Source organism: Lagenorhynchus albirostris, chromosome X, assembly GCF_949774975.1.
Source record: "Lagenorhynchus albirostris chromosome X, mLagAlb1.1, whole genome shotgun sequence".
NCBI classification, from domain to species: domain Eukaryota; kingdom Metazoa; phylum Chordata; class Mammalia; order Artiodactyla; family Delphinidae; genus Lagenorhynchus; species Lagenorhynchus albirostris.
In genome coordinates, this window is record NC_083116.1 from 19,660,021 (window position 1) to 19,683,927 (window position 23,907).

At 37.4% G+C, this 23,907-nt stretch overlaps 1 protein-coding gene across 7 annotated transcripts in view; it reads left to right on the top strand.

Moving 5' to 3' along the window:
* Positions 1–23,907, top strand: part of ENOX2 (ecto-NOX disulfide-thiol exchanger 2) — a 298,745-nt gene that overhangs the window by 244,653 nt on the left and 30,185 nt on the right. For all 7 annotated transcript variants that reach the window (XM_060137045.1, XM_060137044.1, XM_060137040.1 and 4 more), the window contains 2 exons: positions 774–880; positions 10,320–10,434. In XM_060137045.1, the coding sequence (XP_059993028.1) occupies positions 774–880; positions 10,320–10,434 (222 nt within the window). The remainder of the gene's footprint in view (positions 1–773; positions 881–10,319; positions 10,435–23,907) is intronic.

Here is a 23,907-nt window from a genome sequence, read left to right on the forward strand (position 1 = left end):
AAAGAAATAACACCTCTGAATCTTCTTACTGTGAACACCTAGCCAGGCAGAGGATCTTGTCCTTTTTTTCTTTCCCCAGAAAAAAGTCATGACTAAGTTTTCTTTCTCTTGAACTGATTGCGATAAAGCCCCCGAATATTTGTACACATTTCCTCATTTGACATTTTAAGCGACCCTGAAAAAATACTCCCTAGGACTGTGCTTACACACTATTCTTCCATAAAACTTGTGTTTCTCCAGTCAACAAGCCTATCTAGGTAGACTTAAAATAGATCCCATCCATTTTAGGTTCTGATTTGTTGCTTCTGGTTAAACATACCTCAGAATAATAAAAAGATGGATTCCATTGAAATGAAGCATCCAGGCTCATTCTGAAAGGCTAGTTTAAGAAGCCAGTGGTCAAAAGGAGCTGGTACAGTTCACCACTTGCTGTCCTGTTGTGCAGGGTCAATAAGTGCTAAATCACATTCACCATGACTCTTGCCTCTCCTGCCTGAATGAATACAGACTGCCTGTATTAAAAAAAGTTTAGTCACCATTTCACCCTAAACCTTCTAGAATTCATTTTTTCTTTCTGTATATTGATATCTTTGCCTTTGCGTCCCCTTTAAACTCATAGTACACCAATACACATAGCCTTTTTTTTTTTAGCACAGCTCTAGTCCAGTAGTGTCATAGGAGACACACTAAGCCTAATGCTTCTCTTATTTCTTTTCTCCTCTCTTTTGCCATCCCTGGATGATGCTGATTCAACTGTTGATCTGATGCTACAGTTGAGCAGATAGTAGCTGTGTACCATTCTGCCTCCAAACAAAAGGCTTGGGACCACTTCACAAAAGCCCAGCGTAAAAACATCAGCGTTTGGTGTAAACAAGCTGAGGTTAGTAACTTTTTACTCTGGTAGCCCCTCAGGGGGACAGTTTCTTTCTTTAACAAGTTATTGATTTGGAGTTTAGCTAGAATTAAATAGTGCCAAGCTCCCATGGCCACAACAAGGCCCTAATGAAACACTGAGACATGTTCTATAGCTTGTCATTGTGTCCAGACCACCTGCTGCCAAAAGGGTAATAAATGTGCACATGTTGTCTTGAATGCATTCTGCTGGGTGGAAACCTTAGTAGTGAAAATGTAGCTGCGATCATTAATAAGTTTACTTCCCTAAGCTAGCTAGTCTTGGGTACAACAATAATTACGGACCTGTGCATCTAGTGTTAGTAATATTAGGGCTGTCTTACATTTATTAGAGCATCTTGACAGTTGAGGCTGAAAGCTGCCTGGTGTTACATTGGAGCACTGAAATTTCTGAGCTTCCTTTATCAAACCCACTCAGCCACCTTTATAGGTGGCAGCTTTAAAGGTAACAGAGGACTCTGATTTCAAATTAAGGTTGACACACACCTCTCTGCTTGTGCTCAAGTGACATTTTTAGCATAACACTAGAACATATCTGATGTGATTAAGTTGAGATTCTAAATCTGAGATTAAAAACCGAGATGGGAGGTTTGTTTACACCAGTGTGCCTTTGGAATGGTGTTACATAGTCCTCAAGATTTTCTGTTCCTATGTGTAGCTTCCTTACCCAGCCAGCCCTGACACTTTCCATCTATGTATGCAGCAACTCTTTCAACTTCGTTTCTGAGTCCTCTTTGCCAGTCTAGTAGCAGTCCCATTATATCTATCAATGCAGGTTGTCATATTCCTTAATAGTTAAATAGCACTTGTATGGAACTTACATATTATAAGGCACTTTCACATTGGTTAGCTCACCTACGCGAGCCCCTCAATAGATGTGGTGTAGTGGAAAGAACCTTGGACTTGGAGTTGACATGAATCCAAATCTCAGCTCTGACAACGTTATAGCTGCGTGACTTTGAGCAAGTTAGTCAGCCTTTCTCAGTCCTTATTTCTTCACCTGGATTAAATGAGATAAGAGATATGTAGACAGTATGAAAATATAAATGCTATATAAATGAGAAATAGTATTATTTCAATTTATCATTAACAACTCCATAAGGAATAATAAGTAAGTAGAGTGTCCGTTTTTTACATGTGAGGAAACTGAGACATAGAAATATTAAGCGATGTGGGCTTCCCTGGTGGCGCAGTGGTTGAGAATCTGCCTGCCAATGCAGGGGACACGGGTTCGAGCCCTGGTCTGGGAGGATCCCACATGCTGCGGAGCGGCTGGGCCTGTGTGCCACAACTGCTGAGGCCCATGGGCCTAGAGCCCGTGCTCCACAACGGGAGAGGCCACCGTAGTGAGAAGCCTGCACACTGCAACAAAGAGCCCCCACTCTCTGCAACTAGAGAAAGCCCATGTGCAGCAACGAAGACTCAACGCAGCCAAAAATAAAATAAAATTTAAAAAAAGAAATGTTAAGCGATGTACACACAATTATACAGCTAGTAAGTGGTCAATTCAGGCCTAGAAATTCTTCTTCTTCACTCTGTGCTCTGGTATAAACTGCCTTGTGGTCTTGAGTCAGTCATTTAATCTTTGTGAACCTCAGTTACCTAATCTATAAAATGAAGATAATAATCCATTCCTCTGTCTTTCATGAGAATACATGACATAGTTTGTGTGGCAACAATTTGAGAACCGTGAAGAGAGATTAGAGGAAGATAAGCCCACCTCTGCTCATAAACCAACAGTCTCTGAGCCATCAGTTCTGACTCGAGATTAGAGGAAGATAAGCCCACCTCTGCTCATAAACCAACAGTCTCTGAGCCATCAGTTCTGACTCGGCAAAGGGATCTATGAGTCACTAGGGAGAAATCCTTGAAGACATCAGCCCAGTGGAGGGTAGGGTCATAGAAAGCCAGTAAAGTTTTTAATTGTTAAAAAAATAATAATTAGGATCAGAAAAGGAACCGATTATCTTAGTGTAGCACAAAATGATTTTAGAATGCTAGGGCTACCTCATGTTGTTGAGCCCAACGAACAAAATTCAACATTTCAATTCAGACGTTTACTGAACAGATTCTCTGTCTCAGGTATCATGACAGGCAATGCAGGATGAGATGATCTTTGCCCTCAGGGAGCTAAAAAGGTAACAAAAGTGATCAAGGGGAGGGTTGGAGTTTAGCACTTAAATTTATTTATTTGTTTTTAAAAATTTTATTGGGGAATAGTTGATTTACAATGTTGTGATAGTTTCAGGTGTACAGCAATGTGAATCTGCTATACATATACATATATCCACTCTTTTTTTTTTTTTAGATTCTTTTCCCATATAGGCCATTACAGAGTACTGAGTAGAGTTCCCTGTGCTATACAGTAGGTCCTTATTAGTTACCTATTTTACATATAGTAGTGTGTATGTGTCAATCCCAATCTTCCAGTTTATCCCTCCCCCTCCTTTAACCCCCTGGTAACCATAAGTTTATTTTCTACATCTGTAACTCTATTTCTGTTTTGTAGATAAATTCATTTTTTTAGATTCCACATATAAGCAATATCATATGATATTTGTCTTTCTCTGTCTGACTTACTTCACTCAGTACGACAATCTCTATGTCCATCCATGTTGCTGCAAATGAGATTATTTCATTCTTTTTTATGGCTGAGTAATATTCCGTTGTATATATGTACCACATCTTTATCCACTCCTCTGTTGGTGGACATTTAGGTTGCTTCCATGTCTTAGCTATTGTAAACAGTGCTGTAATGAACATTGGGGTGCATGTATCATTTTGGATTATGGTTTTCTCCAGATATATGCCCAAGAGTGGGATTGCTGGATCATATGGTAGCTCTATTTTTAGTTTTTTAAGGAACCTCCATACTGTTCTCCACAGTGCCTGTACCAGTTTACATTCTCACCAACAGCGTAAGAGGGTTCCTTTTTCTCCACACCGTCTCCAGCATTTACTCTTTGTAGATTTTTTGATGATGGCCATTCTGACTGGTGTGAGGTGATACCTCATTGTAGTTTTGATTTGCATTTCTCTAAAAATTAGTGATATTGAGCATCTTTTCACATAGCACCTAAATTTAAAATATCCAAAATCCTTAATTTAGTTTGAATAATTCAGAAAAATAAAAGTTGAGAGAAAAATGCTCACTATGTCTTCCAATTGTAGCAAAGCAGTATTAGTCTCTACCTTCCCTTCAACGCACACATGTATCCATTTTAGGGGGTGGAAGAGGCTGTTTGAAGTGCCCCACCCATTACAGAAAGCCCTGCTGATACAGTATTTCCTTTTTCATGGGAGGAGTGGAGCCTCTGGTTGGAGAACTGACTTGTCTAGGCCACAACCCTTTTGTAAACAAATTTGCAATAAAATAGTCTCCATTAATTTTATTCATCAAGGCCCTCTGTAGTTATAGCAAGCCTACCTATCTGGTGGGTATATGCTTGAGTTTAATTACTTCCTCAGTAAAGACAGCTATGCCAGTAAGCCGGACATTTCTCTAGGGCTGTGGAGAGCTGAGAGCTGTACACCCTATCACCTAATATTGTAGCAGAGCTTCCTTGGCACACTGATGAGGATAAAGCACACGGCCGGCATGACTTACTACATGTTTTGTGATATGCCTTGTAGACTTTGTAGGAACCCAGAAAAATGCTTCCTGCCTGTTGGATTGGACTAAATTAAGGTCTACCCTGAATACCTCAATCTTTATAAGTAAAACTACTGACAGTGGAACATAGCTCATGACCTTTCTCTGCCATTGCATTCCCTAAACCTAAAAGATTTCTTCTATTCTATATTGGCACCTCTTTAAATCATGGCTTTAAATTTTTTTTAACCTCTGAGTACTTTCACTTGATGACAGGCAACTCTGAGGACTAAAAGGAGGTATCCTGTAGAAAGTGACAAAACTGTCCTCTTAAATTGGGACTGCCTCTTAGCACCCCACTGAGAATCAGAGCATCTCAGTGACCTAATCAACTAAACTGACTTTTTCTTGACCTAGGCATAAAAGCTACAATTCCTAAGTTAGGGGTTTCATCAAGGTAGAAGGGTCTGACATTGAACCTTTTCTACCAGTTGCCTCAGGGAATAAGCCAGCTGGTGACTTCCTCGCATCCCAAAGTACCTGTTATTTGTCTCATTGTCATCCTGCTTCCAGCAGCAGACACTGTCTCACTCTGGTGAGAGAGAAGTTATAAAGTAAGAAGAAAAGGTCCCCACTTTCAGGGAGCTAAGGCACTCACCCTGGTAGCATCTGCCAAGCAGACTAGTTTGATAATGAGTCTTTTTCATTGGTTTACTTTCCTGATTTACATGTGTGTGAGGCTCCTGCTGATACAATTTGAAAGGGTAATAAAAAGAAGGCTGAAGTCCCTCCCCTTACTAAAAGTTTACTGACAGTGCTGTGTTGTGGGACTTTACTGACAGTGACTTTACTTTACTGACAGTGCTGTGTTGTGGGAACTCTTTTTCTATAGAATCATTCAAAACCTGTGTGTTTCTCTTACCGAGATCCTGGCCTAGATTACAAGTTAAACTTTGGATGGCATATAAGAAGCTAGAGCCATAGCAGTAGGCACCAAGAAACTCCCTTGCATTCTCCCTAATGTGAGATTTTTATACCATTGGACCAGAAGAAAGGGTACATGGTGATTACGTACTAGCATTCTCGTGAAATGAAATACTGTGATTGCTAAAATAACTTTCTAGATTTCCAGGCCTATCATTCCAAACCCCAAAGAACTGGTTGCAGATAGATGTTCAAGTTATCTGCATACCCTTGTTTTAGGACCCATTTGCACTAACACTAGCTATTGGCTTTCAGCCATCAAACCCCATGCTAACAAAATTTGGATCAACCTAATTTGTATTTCCATTATGTAGCATACAATAGACATTGATTAAGAGCCTGTGTTTGTGCTTTGCTTCATTGGCTTGAATGATATCTCAGAATCAAATTTCTGTGTAAGTGTAGGAGCTATCTTCCTATCCTCTGCTCCTTTCCATTCCTTCATCTGGCCCATTCCCCACCGAGTATCCTGTTAATTTTCAAAGTATGGGTAAGTACAATTTTGTTACACAATTCATAAGGAACTTTGCTTTTATTATAGTCATGTTTCTATCATAAAACATGAGTAAGATGAATTTAAGTCCACATAAATTTTTTGGAAACTATATAGTTAGATAATTAACGTTCAATAATTTATGATTTGCCTACTTTATGATAAATCAAAAATGTCAGCTGGTACAAAAATGATTCTTTTCAGCATTTTCTTCTGTCTAGAGTTTCAGTTTTATTCTATGTTAAAAGTGCTTTGTCCTCCATTGTGGAGCAATATGTGAATTTCTAAGCTTCGCAAAAAGTTACCACTAGAATAGACTTAAAGGCATTATAATGCATTTTGAGAAGTCACTAACAGTTCACTGTTTAGATTAAATATCACACAGGTCTACTGTGGGCAATAGTGTGGTATAAAAACTTTAGGAAGGCTATCTTACCTTTTTTTATGTACTCTATCAGTGATGTGACCCAGTCAATTTCAGGTAGAGAATTACAAATGAAAATTTCTGGAAAATGTTTTTCCATGTCATTGCCACTCTTTTGGCTTCAGCACTGGATCCAACTATCAGGATGGGAAAAGGGGCAGATCTGGGAGGCAGCTATTTCTCTTGCTGCCTGCACTTCAGTGGCTCAAAGTCCTCCTGTTGCCTGCTCCTGTGTCCAAGCTAGGTAGAATGCCTTCCTTAGGTAAATGCCACCTTTTAGTCCTTCGCTCTGAAGGTATTTGTTAGGATTTGATTCCAAAAGTAGAGCTTTTTTGATCCACCAGAGAATATAGAAAATAGGCATCTTAGATATCAAGTGCTTTACTTTTCAAAGAATTAAAATCTCACTTGCTTTACTTAGAGGTAGTGTCATTTACTGAACGCTTACCTTAAGTTTATTGCAGTATAGTATCCTATAGCCTCTATTGTTCTCTCTGCCTTATCTCCATTCATGTGACTTAGTATCGATATTTACAGAAAAAGTAATGGTACGGACCTTAGTTTCTCTGTAGCTAAGAAGGATTGTCTAGTTAGAGGGCTCTAGGCTCTGCCACTTTGCCTGCCTGCTGAATACTTAGAGCAAGCTTCTCCCTAGTTTTTCTTACCCTCATTTCATTATCAGCTAAAAGAACTGGTAACTCTTGTTTCTGAAGTATTTTGAGGCATTGAGGTAAAATTTGCCCATAGGTCCGTTATTTTTCTAGGGATTTTTTGAAGGTGTGAAAGATCTCTAGATAAGCTGTATTACTTAGTTATTGAACATTTTATACTTCTAAGAAGAGATTATGCTTTCTTGCCCAGCTGGAAGCAGAAAAGATGCTTTGCGGATGCTGAGCAGATACAGAGCGTGTCTTAGCTATCAGTTAGATCTTCCGGCCCTGGGACATTTCCCTAGAAGGAACACAATTTACTCTTCTGAGAAACACAATTTAAACTTTCCCAGAGTTAGACAACATGTTTGTGAATTGAGAGTTGGTCTCTGCTTATACCCTCTGACAGTCTACATTTTTGTTAGGCAGCTAGGAGAGCCACAACTTTTCCTGATGAAGTAAGTTGTACAATATTTGAATTTGCCAGTGTCAAACCTCATTATGATCACCTTTCCAGTAACAGCTCTTTGATAACTGAAATCCAGACTCCTGAGAAAGGATGAATTCTTAGAAATGGCAATTCCGTTATTGTTCTCTGTGCAATAAGACATAGCAAATGTCTATCTTGACACAGTCCTTTAAAGTTCATTTTTCTCAAACAAGTCATTATTTTCTTCTATTTTAAGTAATGCCTCTGCAGCACATTGAGGGATCCTTTGATAGTATTTCTATTTTCTATTTCTTCTATTTTTCCTTTACTTCTTAACTCTCAGTGATAACACTGAATAGCTCACTTTTTAATAGGTACTTTTATTTATATTTAGTGTAAACTTAACTTGATATAGAAATCATTATTTTTCCTGATAAAAGGAATAAAAAAGGAGAATATTAGTTGAGATAGTGATTAACTGTAGCATTAATTATTAAGAAATCCATTTAAAATACTTATAATCTCCCTAAATGGAGGCAATTTTCACCAGACGGCTTTGCACATTTTCTGTATTATGGCCCAAGTGCAGCTAACCTAGGCAAGGAATTCTCAGCTCACTGCTGAGGAGCCTCTGACAGGCATTAAGTGGCCTTTAAATGATTGCAAGCTGTTCCAAAATGGAGTTCTCATGCTTGATTTTTTTTGAAAAAGTGACTTTTCCAGTGTGATCTCAATCATTTCCGATGTTCTTTATGCCTTTCTGCAGATCTGTGTTTACATCTGGTAGCACTTCCCTTCAGCCTGAAGAACTTTCTTCAGTTTTTCTTATAGTGCAAGTCTTTGGGTGACAAATACTCGCATTTACATTTGTCTGAAAATATATGTATCTCATCTCCATTCTTGAAAGAATTTTTCTCTGAATATAGAATTCTGAATAAATAGATAATTTTTATTTCTTCTTGCACTTTAAAGAATTGTTTCCCTAACTTCTGGTCTTTATTGTTTCTGAAAGAAATCAAAGCATTCAAATTGTTTTTCCCCTGTTTATAATATGTTGGTTTTTTCTGGCTGCTTTTAAAAGTTTCTCTTTTTTCCTTTATTGATATATAATTGACATACAGCACTGTATAAGTTTAAGGTGTACAGCATAATGACTTGACTTACATGTATTGTGAAATGATTGTCACAATAAATTTAGTTAACTAAAGAGTTAGAGTTTCTCTCTATGTTTCATTTTCAGCAGCTTGACTATGGTGTTCCTAGACATACTGTTTTTCCACACATATTCTGCTTGGGGTTCACTGAGTTTTTTGAATATATAGATTAATATATTTCATCAAATTTAAGAAATCCTCAACTATTTTTTCTTCAAATATTTTGAATCATTTAATCTCTCCTCTCTTTCTGTGATTCCAGTTAGTTTCTCTGTTCTTCAGATTTGATAAATTTGTATTGTTCTCTCTTTAAGCTTTCTCTGTATACTGTCTTCTCTATTCTACTGTTAAGCTCATCCAAAGTTTCTATTTCTCTGCTAAGATTTCCCATCTTTTCATTCATTATTAACATATTTCCTTTACATCATTGAGATAGTTATGATTAGCTGCTTTAACTCCTTGTTCTGCTAATTTCCATATCTAGTTCAGTTCAAGCTTGGTTTCTGTTGATTGTCTTTTCTCTTGAAAATGGGTCATCTCAACCTAGTTCTTGTAGGTATGTCAATTAACTGGGGGCTTTACCTGCTTATTGTGAATATTTTGCTTTTAAGTCTTTGGATTCTGTTATATTCTTTCAAAGAATGTTGATTTTGTTTTCTTTTGTTTTAATGGTCAATTTACTTCATTGAATTTAAGCTAGAAATTGTCTCTCTTAGATGGCAACTCAAATCTCAGTTCAGTTTTTTAGCCTAGCTGGGTTGTTTGGAATCTGCCATGTGCTTTCATGGTTCAAGGGTCATGCAGAAATTTGTACAGTTCTTATACACAGAATTTGGATCCCTCTCTCTTTGGCTATCTACTTTCTGGGATCCCCTCCTCACTTTCCATTGGCTTCCAGTGGTTGCCCTGAACTCTCTCCTTTATTTCTTTAGGATATGAAGACATTGGATTTTCTATCTAAAATTTAGCCACCATATGAGGTGCTAGCTGTTGTCTGCTCTCAGACTAAAAGTCTCTTTAAAACTGGAAGACCCACACCCTTCTTCCAAGTGTCGGCTCCTCTTCAGAATATGCCTGTTTTTGTTCATTCTCCAATGGCATCAAGTAGTTAGGGATTTGGTTTGGTTTGGTTTTTTGTTCACAGAATATAGATATTATCCACAGAAGGGTTGATCTGGTAGGAGTTCAGTCCTGACAGCTCATTTTTACTCTAACTACTAAACCTGCAAATGTTTGATTAAGAGTTCTGTTGAGTAAGACTGTAAAGGGAGAGAGAAGAGGTTAGAAAGCAGCAAGATCAAAGGATTTGACATGGGAAGGTGAACATGGCAGAACCTTAAGGGAAAGTCCAGAAATCCATGTAAGAGGTGGAAGGTATTTCATGGTCAATGGTACTCTCTAAAATGGGAGGGATACAAGAATCATCGGCTGCTAGAGCTCTGGGTATGGAAAGAAAGCCTATGCAGGACAGAGTGTACAAAGTTTGCTTTGTGTATTGAGACTGTCCTCAGCCTCAACACGCCCCTTTGCCTTTGCCTTTGCCTTTGCCTTTGCCTTAAGACTACTCTGAAGTTTTGTTATACGTTTAAAAAGACCCTGCTTTACCTAGTCCTTAATTCTGTTTATTTCCTCAACATTTTCAAGGCTTTCCCACCTAAAAAGCATACCTTTTAACCTTAGGAAATTCGCAACATACATAATGATGAATTAATGGGAATCAGGCGAGAAGAAGAAATGGAGATGTCTGATGATGAAATAGAAGAAACAACAGAAACAAAAGAAACTGAGGAATCAGGTAAAGATTATTCTGCTTTGCTTTATTTAACTAACACCTACTGGAAGGGATGATATTTTAAAACCATTAACAACCAATAAGGTATGGGCACAAACCCATCAGACTGGAAGCAGCTAGAGACAATTGGTAAGGCCGTATAAGTACACACTGGCTGAATGTCAACCCTGTGGCTACAGGACTTACTGTGGTCTTAGTTTACTGCCATCTTTCATCATAGTACCTAACTAAAAGTGGGCTTTCTCTTCCTAGGAGCATTGGACATTTAGGTGGTATTGTTCTATATTTGGCTTGGACTTATTAATAAGACGTTCTACAGTAGAAACTATAAGACAGTTTATGTATAAATAGGTAACTAGCCAAACTTTTAGGAAAAAAGTTAGATCCCTACATCACTTATACTTTACACCAAAATTAATAGCAGATGGATTGAAGATTCAAATGACAAAATACATATATAGCAAAAGAAATGTTGGAAAATGTAGGAGATGGTTATATAATTTTGGATGAAGATCTCCAAAGATAGAAATCTTAAAGGATATTTTTGATATATGTATCTGCATAAAAATTAAATATTTCTCTTTAACAATCACAAAGTTAAAAGAGAACCGAGGGCTTCCCTGGTGGCTCAGTGGTTAAGAATCCGCCTGCCAATGCTAGGGACACAGGTTTGAGCCCTGGCCTGGGACGATCCCACATGCCCCGGAGCAACTAAGCCCATGAGCCACAACTACTGAGCCCACGTGCCACAACTGCTGAAGCCCGCATGCCTAGAGCCCATGCTCTGCAACAAGAGAAGCCACAACGAGAGGTCCGCGCACCACAAAGAAGAGTAGCCCCTACTCGCCGCAACTGGAGAAAGCCCATGCACAGCAACAAAGACCCAACACAGCCAAAAATAAAAACAAATAAATAAATAAATTTATTTTTAAAAAAAAGAGAGAATCTACAAACTAAGTGGAAATATCTACAGTATATGAGTCTACCTATCTGCTGCCTTCCATTGTGGTTACCTGGAGGTTTATTAGGAACCAAATAGGGATCTACAAACAGTTGTCTGGATAAGGCCTTTTGCTTTTACCTAGTATAGTCAGGACCTCACTGTGAGATGATAGCCATGGTATGGGTCCCCAGTAGAACTCAAATGGCAAACCTGTTGAACAATATAAGACACCACCCTTCAATTTCATAACAAATCATCTTGGAGGGGGGTTACCATGGGCGAGATTAAAACATCAGCTAAAAGATGAGTGTTTTCAGGTAAACCATTCTATACAATCTTAGCAGTCAGTAAAGCACAGTGGACAAGACACTGGACCTAAAGTTAGAACACCTGAGTTCTAGTCCAAGCTCTGCCTTTCTTGACATAGAAAGGACTTCTTCCTCAGTGAGCCTCAGCTTCCACACTTATAAGAAATACATTATAAAAACTATCTAACAAAGATTTTATAATGGTTAAGTGAATTCATTCACTCCTTTAATAACTATTACATTCCCAGCCCTGTGCTAGACATTGGAGATATGGTAGTATACTGCCCCCACTGTGTGTGTGTGTCTGTGTGTCTGTGTGTCTATGTCTCTGTGAGTGTCTGTGTGTCTGTGTGAGACAGATAGAAAACAGATTGATTATAATGCAAATCAGAATTTATTGGTTCCTGTACTTGCATATTGAAGTGAGCAGCTCTAGCCACTTGAGTGATCCCAGAATCTTCACTCCATGAACAAAAACTCTTAAGGAAAGAAAATCACCAAGTCAGAATTTTTAAAAAGCATTCATTAGCTGTTACATCTGAATTTCCTCTATTTTTGCCATATGTTACATCCCTAAACATATAAACCTCCGTATATATTAAATAAACCCTTTGTAATCAGTGAATAGTTAATATTTTCAGAACAGCAAACTAATAACTGCAGATACATACTATAAACTTATAGCCAAGATAAACAAAAAATTTAATAATAATTGAGCTATTCAAATTATTTAAGTGTTTAGCCAGGATATTTTATAGCTGATTAATCTTTGATTTGTAGGATTGTCTCCACCTCAGTATCTGCAGTATTTTATACAGTATAAATCCACTGTTACCCTGAAATGAATGCGACCGTAAGTTTGAGCATCCACTTGATAAGTTGCTGAGTTTGAGGAATTACTGGGGGAGGAGAGGGGTATATGGGAGATTCAGATTGAATGTACTTACTAGGGTTATATAATTGCATTTTGCTTCTGTATCTCTTTTGAGTTAAAAGCTGTATTGGCTACTGCACAGAATCTTATTTCTTTAGAGACTGGAAACTCCCTGACAGATCATCTTATAGCTATTTTCTTTCCTGTTCCACATGCCAGGATGCTGCTTTGTCAAATAAAGCTATGTACAATGGACTTAATGGAGCTTACCAAATAGCTTTTCTCCCAGAAGGTTTCAATTCATTTTAATTCAAGGACTTCTGTGCATTTTTCTTCCCCTTGATCGTATCTAATTTTGTTATTGCATGTCTGTAGTACTCAACTGCAGAAATCCTGCTCAGTGTGAGCCGGTGAGCAGGTCCTCAGTTTTTATCTAAATCAGCTACATGTTTTAGTTATCGCTTGGTTCCAATGAAAAGCTTAAGCAACTAGAACTCAAAAGATTTTTTTTTCTCTCTCTCCATGCTACCAAACTTGAATTTCAGGAGCCTATAGCATGTTTTTGGTTAAATATACTTCCCAGTCTGAGTCAAAGCTAGCAGTCTGTTACCTTTCCTTGAAGTGCCACAAAATTTCTGTTCTGTGAGATTCTCTATGGTAGCTAAGCCCATATTTGTGATTCAGAACTGGAAATACTCTTGCCATGGAAGAAAAGACCGCTGTGCTCAAAGCAATGTGTTGAAGAGGGAGAATCACATCAAAGCAAATCATGATGGTGTGAAACTACTTCATTCTATTAACCATGATGGAAAGTACATGTACCCAGTAAACATAAGGATAGCTGTTCCCTTTCAGCATCTGTCTTCTGCCTTCTTCACTTAAATTGGTGGTTTTCAGATTTGGTATATATATATATAAGAATCATTGGGTTACCTTTTAAAATTCAGATTTCTGTGCTATAGAGTCTGCTTCAATAGGCCTGTAATAGGGTTTGGGAATCTAAATTTTATCAGCCATCCTAAATGAATTATATGATCGTGGTCCAGGGAGCACATTTGGAAAACATTGACTTAGACTAATTCTCCATTGTTCTAGCCAAAGTTTTCTCTTCCACTGGTATCCAATCTCCTTCCTTCTCTCCTCCTACCTCCCAGTATTCCCACTTTAGGAGTTTGATCAGTTAGTTAACAAGCATTATATCCTATCAGCTGATAGAAATAAAGATGTAATATACGTAAACATACATAAAATGTAAGAAATACCACTTGGTGCTAACCTGGAAGGTACTGATTAGAATGCAGCCAGGGCAAGAGAGTGTGGGCCAGAGTAGTCGCAGTCAGTGAAAATTGATCAAGGCCTTGAAAGATGAACAGGCTTGGATGAAAGGCAAGAAAGTAAGAAAGCATCTTGATGCAGAGAGGGAGAAGGAGCACAGCTCAAAGAGGGAAATAAGAATGATGTGATTAGGGGTATAAAAGACTGAGTGGGCAAGATGAGCCTAGACCATAGGGGACATGAATGCCAAGCTTAGACTTAGCATAGTAGGCAATATGTCACTATAAGCATGTCTTTCAACCATGGCACTTGTATGATAAAAGCAACATGAATTGTATATTTTAGGAGATAAGTTTGGATTGATAGAGACAAACCAGAGACTTTTATAGGAATTGAGATATAAAATGATGATGATTGGGACTAGTGAAGGCAACAGGAAATGAGAAAAATGATAGAAGAAAAAGAGGTAACAGAGAGTATGACATTAAAGATGCTAGGAGTCATTTGGGGGGAATAAACTAAAGTCTTTTGTGCTAGATTGAATATAAATGATGAAGAATGGAAAGAATTCAGAATGAGCCTAGGTTTTCTAATCTAGGGAGAATGGAAGGTTGGTGATTTTATTAGTTTGCTAGGGCTGCTACAACAAGAACCACAAACTGAGTTGCTTAAACAACAGAAATCTATCGTCTCACAGTTCTGGAGGCTAGAAATCTGAGATCAAGGCTCTAGCAGGGTTGGTTCCTTCTGAGGGCTCTGAGGGAGAATCTGTTCCAGACCTCTCTCCAGCTTCTGGTGGTTTTCTGGCCATCTTTGGCATTCCTTGGCTTGAAGATGCATCACCCCGATCTCTGTTTTCCTGTTCACGTGACATTTTCCCTGTGTGCATGTCTGTCTCTGTGTCCAAATTTCCCCTTTCCATAAGGACACCAGTCATAGAAATCTATAAGCCCACCCCAATTACCTCATTTTAACTTGATTACCTCTGTAAAGATCATATTTCCAAATAAGGTCACATTCTGAGGGCTGCAAAGTATCTTTTTTAGGAGGACAGATTCAACCCATAACAGTAGAACTGATAGAAATGGACTGATGGATGGGACTGATTTGCAGAATATAATGAAATCAGCTTCAGACAGTAGGTAGTTAGGAAATAGATGTAAGGGATTTGTATACAAATCAGGGTTGAAGAAAGTAGAAGGCATAGAAGATAGTACAGAGGCGTTCATCTATACTCTGTTAGGAGTCAAAAAGGGAATAAACTACAAATATTTCCATAAATTTGGAGTATAAACAATAGAGATTAGTGGAATTTCATTTTTTACAATAGTCATAAGCCTGGAACACGGAAGGAACTCAATAAATGTTTGTTGAATGAATGAAAATTTTATTAAACACTTTGAAGTAGATTTTATGATATTGTGATCTTGAAAAATATGCAATAACCATAAATAATTAAATTTAACCTAGGTTTCCCTATGTGTCTTATTTTTTTCAATTAATAAACTTTAAGTTTTAGATCAGTTTTAGGTTCATTGCAAAATTGAGCAGGAAGTACAGAGTTCCCAAATACTGCCTGTGCCCATATACACACAGTCTCCCCCACCATCTACATCCCGCACCCTAGGGGTACATTTGTTACAGTAGCTGAATACATCATCATCACCCAAAGTTCATAATTTGCATTAGAGTTCACTCTTGGTATCCATTCTATGGTTTTAGAGAAATATATAAAATGTATGTGTTCACCATTGTAGTATCATACAGAATAGTTTCAGGTAACTTAATATCCTCTGTGCTGAACCTATTCATCCTTCCCTCCCCCCAAATGCCTGGTAACTACTGATCTTCCAGACTGGCATATAGTTGGGATCATAAAGTATGCAGGCTTTTCAAATTGATTATTTTTACTTAGTAATATGCAGTTACTTTTCCTGCATGTCTTTTTGTGGCTTGATAGCTCGTTTCTTTTTAGTGCCATTTATTATTCCATTTTCTGGATGCACCACAGTATATCAGTGGTTAGATAACCACTAAAGAGCATTGTGGTTGCCTCCAAGTTTTGGCAATTATGAATAAAGCTGCTGTAAACATTCATGTGCAGGTTTGTGGACAAAGTTTTTAGCTCATTTGGGTAAATACCAAGGAGCATGATTGCTGGATCATATCCTAAAAGTATGTTTAGTTTTGTGAGAAACTGCCAAACTATCTCCCAAAGTGTCTGTACCATTTTGCATTCCCACCAGCAATGAAGGGGAGTTCTTGTTTGCACCACATCCTCACCAGTCCTTGACGCTGTCATTGTTTTGAATTTCGGCAATTCTGATATGTTTCTAGTGATATCACATTCTTGTTTTAATTTGCAATTCCCTAATGATATATGATGTTGAAATCTTTTCATACGCATACTTGTCATTAGTATATCTTTGGTGAGGTGTCTGTTCAGGTCTTTAGTCCAAATGGGTTGTTCATTTTCTTATTGTTGAGTTTTAAGAGTTCATTGTATATTTTTGATAACAGTCCTTTATCAGATGTGTCCTTTGCAAATACTTTCTCTCAGTTTGTGGCTTGTCTTCTTGACATTGTCTTTCACAGAGAAGTTTCTATTTTAATTAAGTCCAGGTTATCAATTATTTCTTTCATGGGTCATACCTTTGGTGTTGTGTCTAAAAAGTCATCACCATACTCAAGGTCACCTACATTTTCTCTTATGTTATCTTCTAGGAGGTTTATAGTTTTGCATTTTTCATTTGGGTCTGTGATCCATTTTGAATTAATCTTTGTGATGTCCCGTTGTTCCAGCACATTTGTTAAAGAGTCTATTTTTGCTCCATTGTATTGCCTTTGCTCCTTTGTCAAAGATCAGTTGACTCTATTTATGGGGGTCTATTTCTGAGCTATCTAATCTATTCCATTGATCTATTTGTCTATTCTTTCACCAACACCACACTGTCTTAGTTACTACAGCTTTCTGTTAAGTCTTGAAGTCAGGTAGCATCTGTCCTCCAACTTTATTCTTCTCTTTCAATATTGAGTTGGCCATTTTGGGTCTTTTCCCTCTCTTTATAAACTTTACAATAAGTTTGTCAACATCCACAAAATAACGTGTTTGGATTTTTTTTTAACATCTTTATTGGAGTATAATTGCTTTACAATGGTGTGTTAGTTTCTCCTTTATAACAAAGTGAATCAGCTATACGTATACATATATCCCCATATCTCCTCCCTCTTGCATCTCCCTCTGACCCTCCCTATCTCACACCTCTAGGTGGTCACAGAGCACCGAACTGATCTCTCTGTGCTATGCGGCTGCTTCCCACTAGCTATCTATTTTACATTTGGTAGTGTATATATGTCCATGCCAACTCTCTCACTTCGTCCCAGTTTACCCTTCCCCCTCCCCGTGTCCTCAAGTCCATTCTCTACGTCTCCATCTTTATTCCTGTCCTGCCCCTAGGTTCTTCAGAACCTTTTTTTTTTTTTTAGATTCCATATATACGTGTTAGCATACAGTATTTGTTTTTCTCTTTCTGACTTACTTCACTCTGTATGACAGTCTCTAGGTCCATCCACCTCACTACAAATAACACAGTTTCATTTCTTTTTATGCCTGAGTAGTATTCCATTGTATATATGTGTCACATCTTCTTTATCCATTCATCTGTTGATGCACACTTAGGTCGCTCCTATGTCCTGGCTCTTGTAAATAGAGCTGCAATGAACATTGTGGTACATTACTATTTTTGAATTAGGGTTTTCTCAAAGTATATGCCCAGTAGTGGGATTGCTGGGTCGTATGGTAGTTCTATTTTTAGGTTTTTAAGGAACCTCCATATTGTTCTCCATAGTGGCTGTATCAATTTACATTTCCACCAATAGTGCAAGAGGGTTCCCTTTTCTCCACACCCTCTAGGCATTTATTGTTTGTAGATTTTTTGATGATGGCCATTCTGACTGGTGTGAGGTGATACCTCATTGTAGTTTTGATTTGCATTTCTCTAATGATTAGTGATGTTGAGCATCCTTTCATGTGTTTGTTGACAATCTGTATAGCTTCTTTGGAGGAATGTCTGTTTAGGTCTTCTGCCCATTTTTGGATTGGGTTGTTTGCTTTTTTTGATATTGAGCTGCATGAGCTGCTTGTAAATTTTGGAGATTAATCCTTTGTCAGTTGCTTCATTTGCAAATATTTTCTCCCATTCTGAAGGTTGTGTTTTTATCTTGTTTATGGTTTCCTTTGCTGTGCAAAAGCTTTTAAGTTTCATTAGGTCCCATTTGTTTATGTTTGTTTTTATTTCCATTTCTCTAGGAGGTGGGTCAAAAAGGATCTTGCTGTGATTTATGTCATAGAGTGTTCTGCCTATGTTTTCCTCTAAGAGCTTTATAATGTCTGGCCTTACATGTAGGTCTTTAATCCATTTTGAGTTTATTTTTGTGTATGGTGTTAGGGAGTGTTCTAATTTCATTCTTTTACATGTAGCTCTCCAGTTTTCCCAGCACCACTTACTGAAGAGGCTGTCTTTTCTCCACTGTATATCCTTGCCTCCTTTGTCATAGATTAGTTGACCATAGTTGTGTGGGTTTATCCCTGGGCTTTCTATCCTGTTCCATTGATCTATATGTCTGTTTTTGCGCCAGTACCATACTGTCTTGATGACTGTGTTGCTTGGATTTTGATTGGGATTGCACTGAATCCAGAAATTAGGTTGGAAATAACCTATATCTTGACAATATAAAGTCATCCTATCCATAAACATTAATCTCTCCATTTATTTAGTTCTTTGATTTCATTCATCAGAGTTTTGTAGTTTTCCTCATATAGATCTCATATGTATTTTGTTACATCTATACCTAAGTATTTCATTTTTGTTGTGTTAATATAAATGGTAGTATGTTTTGAATTTCAAATTCCACTTATTCATTTTTGGTATATAGCAAAGCAACCAACTTTTGTATATTAACTTTTTTATATATCCTGCAGCCTTGCTATAAGTGCTTATTAGTTCCAGGAGTTTTTCTATCAGTTCTTTCAGATTTTCTCCATAGATGACCATGTCCTCTGCAAACAAAGGCAATTTTATTTTTTCCTTCCCATTGTATGTTCATCTTATTTCCTTTTCTTGTCTGATTGCATTAACTAGGACTTCCAGTACAATGTTGAAAAAACAGTGGTAAGAGGGGACATCCTTGCCTTGTTCTTAATGGGAGAGATTCAAGTTTCTCACCACGATGTATGATGTTAGCTATAAGTTTTTTGTAGATGTTCATTATCAAGTTGAGGAAGTTCTCTCTTCCTAGTTTACGGAGATTTTTTTAATCATGGATAGGTGCTGGATTTTGTCAGATACCTTTTCTGCATCTATTGATACTTTCATGTGACTTTAACCTCTTTAATTTGTTAATGTAATGGATAACATTAATTGATTTTCGAATGTTGAACCACCCTTGCATACCTGGGATAAATTCCACTTGATTGTGGTGTATTTCTTTTTAATACATTCTTGGATTTGATTTACTAATATTTTGTTGAGGATTTTTGCATCTGTGTTCATGAGAGTTATCAGTCTGTGCTTTCTTTTCTTGTAATGTCTTTGTATGGTTTTGGTATCAGGGGAATGCTGACTTCATAGAATGAGTTAGGAGGTATTCCCTCTGTTTCTATCATCTGGAAGAGATTGTAGAAATTTTGTATTATTCCTTCCTTAAATGTTTAAAAGAATTCAGTAGTAAACTTATGTGGGCCTAGTACTTTCTGTTTTAGAGAATTATTAATTATTGATTCAATTTCATTAAGAGATAGAGGCCTATTCAAGTTGTCTACTTTTTTTTTTTTTTTTTTGCGGTACACGGGCTTCTCACTGTTGTGGCCCCTCTCTGGATGCGCAGGCTCAGCGGCCATGGCTCACAGGCCTAGCCGCACCGCGGCATGTGGGATCTTCCCAGACGGGGGCACGAACCCGTGTCCCCTGCATCGGCAGGCGGACTCTCAACCACTGCGCCACCAGGGAAGCCCTGTCTTCTTTTTTATATTACAGTATAGTCGCTTTACACTGCCATGTCAGTTTCTGCTGTACAGAAAAGTGAATCGGCCATACATATACATATACTTTTTAGGTTTCCTTCCCATGTTTACTTCTTGTGTGTGTTTTAACAGATTGTGTATTTCAAGGAGTTGGCCCACTTCATCTAGGTTATCAAATGTTGGACATAAAGTTGTTCATAATGTTCCTTTATTATCCGTTTAATGTTCATAGGATCTATAGTGATATCCTCTCTTTCATTTTGGACATTAGTAGTTTGTGTCTTCTTTATTTTTTTCTTAGTTAAACTGGCTAGAGGTTTATCAATTTTACTGAAAGAACCAGCTTTTGGTTTCATAAATTTTCTGTTGAGTTCCTATTTTCTATTTAATTGATTTCTGATCTATTTTTATGATATCTTTTCTTCTGCTTACTTTAGATTTAATTTGCTCTTCTTTTTCTAGGTTCCTAAGGTGGAAGCTCAGATAATTGATTTTAGATCTTTCTTCTTTTTAGATCTTTTCTAATCTATGTATTCAATGCTATACATTTCCCTCTAAGCATGGCTTTCACTGCATCTCACAAATTTTGAGAGTTGTGTTTTTATTTCCATTTATTTCAAATATTTTTAAATTTCTCTTGAGATTTCTTCTTTGACTTGTGCCTATTAGATGTGTGTTGTTTGATCTCCAGGTATTTTGGAATTTTCCATCTATCTTTCTGTTATTGATTTCTAGTTTAATTTCATTGTGGTCTGATAGCATACCTAGTGTGATTTCTATTCTTTTAATGTGTTCAGATGTGTTTTATGATGCAGAATGTGATCTATCTTGGTGCATGTTGCATGTGTGCTTGAGAAGAATGTGTAATCTGCCTTTGTTAAATGAAACAGTCTATACATGTCAACTGTATCCAGTTAATTTATGGTGCTGTTGAGTTCAACTGTGTCATTACTGATATTCTTCCTACTGGATTGTTCCACTTTTGATAGAGAGGTATGAAGTCTCTATAATAGTGGATTCATCTATTTTTTCCTTGCAGTTCTACCAGGTTTTGCTTCACTTATTTTGACACACTATTGTTAGGCTCATACACATTGTTTGTTATGTCTTCTTGTAGTACTAACCCCTTTATCACTATGTAATGCCCCTCTTTAGCCCTGATAACTTTCCTTGGTCTGAAGTCAGCTCTGTCTAAAATTAATATAGCTACTTTTACTTTTTTTTGATTAGTGTTAGCATAGTGTCTTTCTCCATTCCTTTACTTTTAATCTATATGTATATTTATATTTAAAGTATGTTTCTTAAAGATACCACTATAGTTGTTTCTTGTTTTTTTATCACTCTGACAATCTCTGAATTTTAATTGTATTTAGACCACTGATGTTTAAAATGATTATTGATGTAGTTGGATTAATATCCACCATATTTGTTACTGTTTTCTATTTATTGCTCTTGTTCTTTGTTCTTCCTTTTGTCTTCTACACTTTCCCAGCGCTTTGTGGTTTTAATTGAGCATTTTATATGATTCTACTTTCTCTTCTTTGTTAGCATATTGGTTATACTTCTTTTTTATTACTTTTTTAGTGGTTGCTCTAGAGTTTGCAATTTACATTTATGACTAATCCAAGTCCACTTTCAAATAACACTATACCAGTTTGTGGGTAGTGCAAATACCTTATGATAACATAATCCCAATTCCTTCCTCCCATTCCTTGTATCATTGCTGTCATTAATTTCACTTATACATAAGCGCACGCACGCGCACACACACACACACACACGCATACATAATTGAACACATTGTCAGTATTATTTTGAACAAACTATTATCTGTTAGCTCAAGAATAAGAAAAATTAAAGTTTTTATTTTGCCATCACTTTTTCCTTCTTTAATGTTCTTCCTTTCTTTATGTAGATCCAAGTTTCTGACTTATGTCATTTTTCCTCTGTCTTAGGAACTTCTTTTAACATTTCTTGCAAGGCAGGCCTAATAGCAACAAATTCCCTCAATTTTTCTTTGAGAAAGTATTTCTCCTTCACTTTTGAAGGATAATTTCACAAGGTACAGAATTCTAAGTTGGTGAATTTTTTTTTCTCTTAACACTTTGACTATTCTCTCTATTCTATTCTTGCTTGCATGATTTCTGAGGAGAAGTAGCATGTAATTCTTATCTTTGATTCTCTATAGGTAAGGTGTTTTTTTCCTCTGGCTTCTTTCAATATTGTTTCTTTCTCTTTGATTTTCTGAAATTTGAATGTTATATGTTTTGGCATTTATCCTGCTTGATGCTCTCTGAGATTCCTGGATCTGTGGTTTGGTGTCTAACATTAATTTAGACATGTTCTCAGTCATTATTATTTTACATATTGTTTCCGTTTCTCTCTTTTTTCTCCTTCTGATATTCTCATTATGTATACATTACATCTTTGTAATTGTCTCACAATTCTTGCATTTTCTGTTCTTGGGGGGGTAATTTTTTTTCTTTTTTCTTTTCAGTTTAGGAGGTTTCTATTGTCATATCCTCAAGCTCAGAAATTCTTTCCCCAGCCATGCCCAATCTACTAATAAGTCCATCAAGGGGATTTTTCATTTCTGTTAGTGTTTTTGATCTCTGGCGCCATGCAGCTTGTGGGAATCTTAGTTCCCCAACCAGGGACTGAAACTGGGCCCTCAGCAGTGAAAGCACATAGTCCTAACCACTGGACCACCAGCAAATTCCCAATAATAGTTGTTTTAAATTCCCTGTCTGATAACTCCAACATTTCTGCCATATCTGACTCTGGTTCTGATCCTTGTTCAGTTTCTTCAAACTATGTTTTTTAGTATGCCTTGTAATTTTTTTGTTGAAATCTGGACATGATGTACTAGGTGAAAGGAACTCTGTTAAATAGGACTTTTGTGGTATTGTGGTAAGATGTGGTAGGAGGAGAATCATGTTATAGTCCTATGATTAGGTCTCAGTCTTTTAGTGAGCCTATACCTCTGGACTTTGAACTTCACAAGTGTTTCTCAGTTTTTTCTCCCCCTTTAGGTGGGACAGAATGGCTAGAGGGGTCTGGAGCTGGTTGGTTCCCTGGGTTGGTTAGGCTCTGGTACTACCCCGGTATGTTAGGCTATGGTAAAATCATTTCTTCTGAAGGCAGCCCTTTTAAAGAAGAATATGATGCTCTGGCATATCTCAAGAGGGTTTCTTTTTCCCCTCCCCTGCTGGAAGCACATAGGAATTTTTCTCCAGTGTTCACTCTGAGGACCAGGTGGAGCCCCTGGAGATAAAACTCACAAAAGTGTAGGGACCTAGCTATGACTGGGTCTCCCTGGAGTTTTTAACTCTCAGACTTATTTACACTGAGCCTACAGCAAATTGCCAAGTACAGTTTAGGTTTTCCTACCTTGGCACTGTTTCCTGTGGCAATATCTGCTCATGGGTTTCTGTTCTGGTAAGTTGTGATTCTCTATATTCACCTGTTTGTCTCTCCAATTTTGGGTGTATGAGTTTGCCCTCTTACTTCACTTCTCTGTTGTATCTAAGAAGAATTGTTGGTTTTTTTCAGCTTGTTCAGCTTTTTACTTGTTGTTAGGATGGAGTGGTGACTTCTAAGCTCCTTAAATGCTAGACCATAAACTGTAAGTTTTTTTTCTTTTGGCCTCATTGCACGGCTTGTGGGATCTTAGTTCCCCAACCAGGGATCGAACCCGGGCCCTCAGCAGTGAAAGCGCAGAGTCCTAAGCACTGGACCACCAGGGAATTCCCCAGGAAGTCTTGTGTCTTAATTTTTACATTTACCTTTCCTCTATAGGATCAGTTAAGGCTGCATTTTTAAAAAATAACTGTCAGCCAAATTATTGTGTGGACAGTCATCAGTTCAAGACAATTAGCCTTCTATTTTATTATTACAGGCTCTTATTATTTGCAGCATTTCAAGTAAAAGTAACTGATGTTACCTAGAAATATTTTAGTGATGTTTGAGGTGAAGAATTTGAAACACAATGAGGACTTTTGTGTGTTGGAATTCTGTGTTCATTTACAAAAACGAGTCTTTGTGCTTTTGTGTC